Consider the following 8,076-nt stretch of genomic DNA (forward strand, 5'->3'; position numbering starts at 1 on the left):
TTCCTTCAAAACCTTTTCCCCGAAATGTTTACCTAAACCATGGGCGTTTCTTTGCCCTAGCACTCCTCATGACCAGGTTGGCTCGAAAATGCCCTTTTGTTACATCTTAAATCATAAATAACTTATTCTCAGTTTTAAACGACAAGTTCAGCGTATAGTTTGTCCAGCCCGTTTTCAACAATGAGGCGGTCATAATAACGCTCATGCCAATCCGTAGCATAGGCCTGAGGTTTGCCGCTCATTCATGAAGGAATGGTGTCGATTAATAGTGATTGGTCAGAATACCAGAATAATCGGAAATGGTCGGGTCGTTTTTTAAAGACGGACTCCTAGCAAAGGGGGTTTCACGGTAACGTCACAGCATTTCTTCAAAATGGTGGCTCCAATGTAAACAAAAACACCTGTTGTATTCGACGTTTTTATCGATATAAAATCACATGATCAACTACCTAAATAAACAATCACGAACTAATACTTCAAAGTGTAATCCACTAGTAGATGATTGAATTCAATAAATGTTCACAACAGTAATGTTTAATTCAGAGTCTGTGATTAGTACTCCGACTTTTATCACGGTAGATGTTTGCAGCATATCCAAATGTTGACATGGAGTGACCTTCACCTTATGCGGTTGTTCTTATTGATAGAAGCAGAAAAGGGAAATTCCCAATTATTTCCCCCAAAAATACGAACTACTGGGACAGAAACCACCATAGATCCCCTCGTTTTCATAACTTTTGAGCCCTGTGAAGATGACCAATATTTTGCCTTCATAGGGATGGGTTGTGTACATGGTGTAGTGTAAGTTGCATTATGGTGATCAACTTGAACTTGGCGAGTGCCGCAACCGGAAGAACAGACCACTGGCGGAGATCAACTACGGCAAGGCATTTATCACAACCATGAGAGAAATGGACGGTGATAAACTAGGGCAAGGCAAGTGTCTCAACAAGAGGAAATGTACTTTATCCGAGGACCTAGATTAATATCTCTCAAGATTGTAGCATATTTGCAGTATAGCCCGGTGGGTGGCACCGGACGGATCGGAGTACCTCTCAATTGCTCAGAATGCGTGTAGACTGGTAGAGAGAGGAGCATAGTCGACCTGGATCTGAGTGGCCCAGTGGAAACATCAGCGGCTGATGGGCCCTGGTTCCATTTTCGATTGGTCCCGGTATAGTAATGGGAGAGCGGGCTACTCTCATCGACACAGCGTAGCTTTGTATTGTTCATAATGTGCTAGTTTGTGAAACTCAGCTCAAGTTAATATTTTTAGAAAGCGATATTAAAACCGGTTGCAGGTTCAAAAAGTAGATGCCACCGAATCGATGTCCGAAGCAGGCCGTGGGTTCATGGCAATGGGTGCCCTGCCCTCAGTGACACTACAAAATAAAGCACTCGATCTCCGACACCAGTGACAGCCGTGTGCTCCTCTCATCCTGGCACGTCGATTTCCTTTATTGGTGAATCAATACACTATACGATGTGTTCCCAGACCCCAATAATATATCCTATAGTTATCAATAAATTCCCCCTTTTTTCTGCCGTGTAGCGTTAGGGCGTCATGTTTTTTAGGGTACGCCGGGGGGGGGGGGGGGTACGTTCATTTGATAGAGGGCGACTCTCTTCGACAGCGCAGGTTTCCTCTAGGGTCACCAGCTTCCACCTGCATGTACTTACAGTACAATCATCCAATATCAGTCCTTGCTGACGCTCAGCTCTCAACTCAATATTTTAAATACATGAAGCCAAATCATCGAACTGCTCTCTGTGCATTTCTGGGTCTGTGATTGTTTGTATATCAATATTGTCATCAAGAAGTAGAAGGCTGATAGACGATTGAGACCTGGGCAACAACCTCTTAACCTCAATGTTACACTGATATCAACTGGATTTAACCGGCTCGAGCGAGTTCAGGCGTGGGACATAAAAAATGATAAGAGTGTAATTTGTCTTATCATTTACAAATGCGCAAATCACTTAATTTCAAGCATCACACCAGGACGGGCCCATTGCGGAGGAACCATGCCGAAAGTGAAAGGTTTGTGCTTTAAAACATTTGTAAAGTCAACTTTTGATCTGACGGAGAGAACTTCAACCGATTTTCTCCACGTTGCCCTGGTTTGACCCAAACATTTTCCTCGTACAGAACATGTATATACTGTTAGATGGTATGAAGCCACCTGTCAGCAACTTCATGAAACGTAATCTCACAGGCCTATCTTGCTCTTGTCGAAAGTCTCCCTTTAAATGTACATCGCCATGTAAAGTGTAACTCTAATGAATGAAAGAATCCAACACTGTGACGTGTGGCAGATATTACAGCATGATCGTTTTTGGCACGATTCTGAGAAACGGACAATAGTTAGAGGTGGTGGTGGTGGTGGTGGTGGTGGTGGTGGTGGTGGCGGCGGCGGTGGTGGTGGTGGTGGTGGTGGTGGTGGTGGCGGTGGCGGTGGCGGTGGCGGTGGCGGTGGCGGTGGCGGTGGCGGTGGCGGTGGCGGTGGCGGTGGCGGTGGCGGTGGCGGTGGCGGTGGCGGTGGCGGTGGCGGTGGCGGTGGCGGTGGCGGTGGCGGTGGCGGTGGCGGTGGCGGTGGCGGTGGCGGTGGCGGTGGCGGTGGCGGTGGCGGTGGCGGTGGCGGTGGCGGTGGCGGTGGCGGTGGCGGTGGCGGTGGCGGTGGCGGTGGCGGTGGCGGTGGCGGTGGCGGTGGCGGTGGCGGTGGCGGTGGCGGTGGCGGTGGCGGTGGCGGTGGCGGTGGCGGTGGCGGTGGCGGTGGCGGTGGCGGTGGCGGTGGCGGTGGCGGTGGCGGTGGCGGTGGCGGTGGCGGTGGCGGTGGCGGTGGCGGTGGCGGTGGCGGTGGCGGTGGCGGTGGCGGTGGCGGTGGCGGTGGCGGTGGCGGTGGCGGTGGCGGTGGCGGTGGCGGTGGCGGTGGCGGTGGCGGTGGCGGTGGCGGTGGCGGTGGCGGTGGCGGTGGCGGTGGCGGTGGCGGTGGCGGTGGCGGTGGCGGTGGCGGTGGCGGTGGCGGTGGCGGTGGCGGTGGCGGTGGCGGTGGCGGGGCAGGGGGGGGATATATTCAATTTAAGGAGTCTTTTGAAACCTGCAAACTCCCTTGATAATGTTGTGTAATCGTGTAGGCATAAACTATTTCATGGACTATTGCAGGTCTATTGGAGCGTCTCAATGATGGCGAATACGTCATTGTCGCGGAAGGCTACCTTTTCGAGTTTGAAAGAAGGGGCTATCTCACCGCCGGGCCTTATACGCCCGAGGTCGTGCTGGAACACCCCCATCTCGTCAAGAACATGCACGAGGAGTTTGTCCACGCCGGCAGCGATGTCGTTCTTGCTTTCACGGTAAGGAAGACCTGGTGCTTCGAGCCTGAGTGCTTTCGTTTCCGTTGGTTTTAGGGCCTCCTATAAATATAACGTGCAGGTCAATACCCCAACCTCAAGATTCCCAGACTCAGCCATCCTCGAAAACTCAATCGTATGCTCCTCCACTCGCACACATTACTGAGCTCAGTCGTTCGTGCCGAGAGTTGGCCTCAAGTTCAGGGTGTGGCTCAGCCGACGTCAGATCAGTGATTTTCCGGACGTAAATTATTTTGAGAAACCGGGTTTTCTTCCATCTGATCGAATTGCCTGTCTTTACATTATTGTACCTGTAGAACCTTCATACACATTTTTCAGTATTATGGAAACCGAGAGAAGATGCGTCTGATCGGTTGGCAAGATCGTGTAGAGGAGATGAACCGGGAGGCTCTACGCCTCGCCAAGGAGGTGGCTGACGAGACGGGTACACTGATGGCTGGGAACATTTGTAACTCGACCTACTACAATCCGAATGATGAGTCGACATGGGAGGACATCCGCCAGGGAATGGAGGTGGGTGGAATGGAATAATGCTAAACTCTGCCACTGACTAATAAATAAGTCCCCAGTTAACAGGGTATTCCTGCCCTCTACTTCTGTATGTTACATCTTATCAACTTCATACTTAAAGAGCCATTATTTACAACACAGATCACTACCTTTAAACCCATGGTCCCCTTATTGCTATGCCCAATAATTCTCCCTTAAAGAGATATGACATCCGTCACATTCTTGCTTCCAGCAACAAGTTGAATGGGCTGTCGAAGCAGGTGCTGACTATATATTGGGGGAAACATTCTTTGAATACGGCGAAGCAAAGATGGCGCTGGAAGCTATCCTAAAGAATGGACAAGGTAATCATTTCTATTTCTTCTCCACCTAATTTTGCTTCTTTCTCGCATTCACTCTAACGTTAGGTGTTAGGTGCTGGCCCTACCTGTCTGTTTAATTAAATCATCCAATTCGCCCTAATGCCAAGACCTAAGGGTTCCTCAAACGCACGTTAACATCATTGATCGACTCCTTTTCAGGGAAGCCAGCAGTTATGACCTGTGCGCCGTCGGTTACCGATAACGTCCTGTCCCAGTCCATGTCAATGGTCGAGGCTTGTCGCTTGTTGGAGGAGCAGGGGGCGGACGTGATCGGCCTCAACTGTGCTCGTGGACCCCAGTCAATTTTACCCATGATTAGAGAGGTCAGGAATGTCTGCAAGGTGGGTTATTGTTACTTGGTTGCTCCATATGAGGGATGATGCATTATGTCTTATCTCAACAAGTGAGAGTCCTGAGCTCAAAAGATATACATTCTTCTGCTATGTTTTCTCAGCTGCAGCCCTATTAGACTTATAAACCTCAAGTCTATGGTAGATATACATGTACATTATATTCAGTCTATGTTAAACTATAAAAGGACCGGGTCTACTGACCCCAAATATGTCATTTAAATTGATGAGTTAAACGAAGGGAACCTGTCTGGAGAAGGATGCGGACTTAACATGCCATGGACGTGCCAGCTACCTCTGAGTCGACATGATGAAGCTGATGGTGAGGCGTGACACGGAGAAAACTATCAAAGAACCGGGTCGAGGGTCCGAATGATGAGTAAGCGGAGGGGAGATGAAGGGAATTAACATTAGTTCGTTTTGATGCGACTTTACCAAGAACTGAATAACGTGTAAGCTTTGAAATCTTACAGTGTTGTAGCAATGATCTTGTGTCTTCTTTCGCAGCATACTTGCATTATTTCTTTAAATGTTGACTGCAGGGCCACATTGCCTGTCTCCCAGTACCATATCGCTGTGATGCTGAGCACCCAACCATGCAGACACTCAAAGGACATGACACAGGTAATGCATTTTATTCAGTAAAGCTTATCGTTCCTGCAGGCGATAACTAGGGAAAGCACACAAGGGCAATAGCTTGGGTAAGCATACAAGGGCAATAGCTTGGGTAAGCACACAAGGGCAATAGCTTGGGTAAGCATACAAGGGCAATAGTTTGGGTAAGCATACAAGGGCAATAGCTTGGGTAAGCATACAAGGGCAATAGCTCGGGTAAGCACACAAGGGCAATAGCTCGGGTAAGCACACAAGGGCAATAGCTTGGGTAAGCACACAAGGGCAATAGCTTGGGTAAGCATACAAGGGCAATAGCTCGGGTAAGCACACAAGGGCAATAGCTCGGGTAAGCACACAAGGGCAATAGCTTGGGTAAGCACACAAGGGCAATAGTTTGGGTAAGCATACAAGGGGAATAGCTTGGGTAAGCATACAAGGGCAATAGCTTGGGTAAGCATACAAGGGCAATAGCTCGGGTAAGCATACAAGGGCAATAGCTTGGGTAAGCATACAAGGGCAATAGCTTGGGTAAGCATACAAGGGCAATAGCTTGGGTAAGCACACAAGGGCAATAGCTTGGGTAAGCACACAAGGGCAATAGCTTGGGTAAGCATACAAGGGCAATAGCTTGGGTAAGCACACAAGGGCAATAGTTTGGGTAAGCATACAAGGGAAAGACAACAGCTCTCCAATAGAAGCGCAGTATCGTCAATCCGTAAAAGCATAAAGCGTCCCCACCCCCCATTGCCAGAAATTAATGGTAGGCTCTTGTTTTGGAAATACGCTTGTCAGTACAGTGTGTCGACTCACCTATTCTTTGGTTTGATCTTAACTACGAGGTACGTTCTTTTTCAGGTACTCGGGCTTTTCCAATCGACCTTGACGAATGGTTTGTCGGGCGAACTGGGGTGGAGAACTTCACCAAGGAATGCATGGACATCGGTGTCAAGTACCTTGGTCTGTGCTGCGGGGGCTCCGCACACACTCTTCGGACCATGGCGGAGACAGTCGGGAAGAAACCAGCTGGAAGCAGGTACGCGCCCAAGATGGAACTGCATACTCACTTCGGTGATAAAAAGCGTGGAGTTGTCACGTACGATATGTCCATCAGGGATCAGATTGAGGGTGGCATGAACAAATAGTGAAAACGTCGGTGATCATAGACCAAGTCTTATCATATAGACGGTAGCTCAAATACTCCTGCACTAACATTTTTTGCAAATTGTGGTCCCAGAATTAGGTCAGATATACATGGAATTTCAAGGGAAGAAAATTCTAATTTCTTAACAACACGGACATATATAAATACATGTGGAGGCCAATGGTTTCGGCAAATCTAGTCCGATCACACGACATTGTAAATGACAGAAGCCCGCTGTCAATAATCTACATTTGTTTGTCATCGTTCAGACGGCGACATGACAATTGTTCGTATGCAGAATGCACTTCTGTAAGCTATGTCCGTCACTTACTTCAATAGATGTAGTATATAATTCACCATGCTCCTAAACAAATTGCCTGACTAAATTTTTGGAGAAAGTTAAATATCTGCCTATCTCAACTCCCAACTACGTGATACACCTTCTGTAAAAATGCCTATCTCATTGAAAAGTTCATACAAGTAGGCATGAAGTATAAGAGGTGACACTTAGTGGCATTACCAAGAACTAGATGTTCCTCGTAGTAAATGGAGGCGACGTCTGGCTGGGTTCCAGCTGAGAATTTGGTTGGACACAATATTATGATATCATCAGCATACCCAAAGGCACAGGCAAAAATTTTTCAAACAAAGCACTCTTGACCAGAGTCCTTGAGGCGCTCTAGAAGTACGTCATTATATATTGAACACAGAGCCGGAGATAGTATACCCCCTTGCTTCCTTTTATATACATGTATTTGCAAAGGAGAGATCAACAAACACATGTGTATAGTTCAAGATTTATTTACGGACTGACTTGCACATAACATGGTAAACGCAAAATAGAACGAAACATACATGGGAAGGGATTAACCCTCTATTCACAATAATAGTCTTATTCATAACACACATCACCGCACATCATTGGAAGCAAACGAATGTGTTCTAAATGGAATGTGTTGTTGCAATGTAAAGAAAAAAGCAGACGAACTTTTTCGACGGTCTCGCAGAAGTGACACTAGGTCGTGAAGTAGACGTAATCGGGTCGTGTGACTTTTGTTCGTCGCCATTCGTATTCTTGCTGTCGTGTTAGCAGGTTCGTGTTTGTTTCGTGGCCGTTTTTTGTTCGTCTTCGTTCAGCTTTCCTGTCATGTTTCGGGATTTCGTGTAGATAGACTTCTCAGCAGTTCTTTGGAGCGCTCCAAGGTAGGCCTAGACATGTTTTAGGTGGTTTTTCCGACTTTGTTCGCTACACCTTGCGCGAGTTGTTGACGAAGTAGTTTCCCGCCATTCTCGGCCACCATTTTGAATAGATTTGTATGCCCGAGTGTGACTTGGCGGACGGATGTTTCTGCCACGTAGTTCGTTGTAAATCGTGGTTTTATTATTGATAGCACAGGTCAGTTGGACGGAATGCATGCATGTACATGATGTACGTTAGTATAGATGTTTTGTCGAGCCTTGCACTTCGTTGATGTTCGTTTTTAGTTCCGTCACTTGGGTGACCTTGACCTTTTGAGTTTTGGGTTTACCGAGTTGGTCACGTGTCTGCGTGACGTCTCTTCCTGGCTTCCTGGATTTAAAAATTAGGTCAGCTCTTCTACGCTCCGCTGTGAGCGCTTGTTTTGGGACAGTTTTCTAGGTCTGTAGGAGGGTTGGGGATTCACTGCAGTTTATCAGCTCTTAGTTGGCCTGTATGCCAATGGCCTCTAAAGACCCATACTTGTTT

General features: G+C 47.7%; 1 protein-coding gene across 1 annotated transcript; it reads left to right on the forward strand.

Annotated features, from left to right (window-relative positions):
- Positions 1–1,907: 1,907 nt before the first annotated feature.
- On the forward strand, positions 1,908–6,706 carry LOC135497945 (betaine--homocysteine S-methyltransferase 1-like). Its single transcript, XM_064787991.1, has 7 exons — positions 1,908–2,041; positions 3,164–3,354; positions 3,691–3,885; positions 4,115–4,226; positions 4,404–4,585; positions 5,137–5,218; positions 6,065–6,706. The coding sequence occupies exons 1-7, from the start codon at positions 2,026–2,028 to the stop codon at positions 6,349–6,351; spliced, it is 1,065 nt and encodes a 354-aa protein (XP_064644061.1). The 5' UTR covers positions 1,908–2,025; the 3' UTR covers positions 6,352–6,706.
- Positions 6,707–8,076: the final 1,370 nt, after the last annotated feature.

The sequence above is a fragment of the Lineus longissimus genome, chromosome 13 (assembly GCF_910592395.1).
Source record: "Lineus longissimus chromosome 13, tnLinLong1.2, whole genome shotgun sequence".
In the NCBI taxonomy this organism is placed as follows: domain Eukaryota; kingdom Metazoa; phylum Nemertea; class Pilidiophora; order Heteronemertea; family Lineidae; genus Lineus; species Lineus longissimus.

Bases quoted from the DNA above. Each gene is read 5' to 3' on its own strand.
- LOC135497945 (XM_064787991.1), top strand. The intron at 3,886-4,114 runs GTGGGTGGAATG...TCTTGCTTCCAG, and splicing joins ACATCCGCCAGGGAATGGAG to CAACAAGTTGAATGGGCTGT. The intron at 4,586-5,136 runs GTGGGTTATTGT...TGTTGACTGCAG, and splicing joins AGGTCAGGAATGTCTGCAAG to GGCCACATTGCCTGTCTCCC.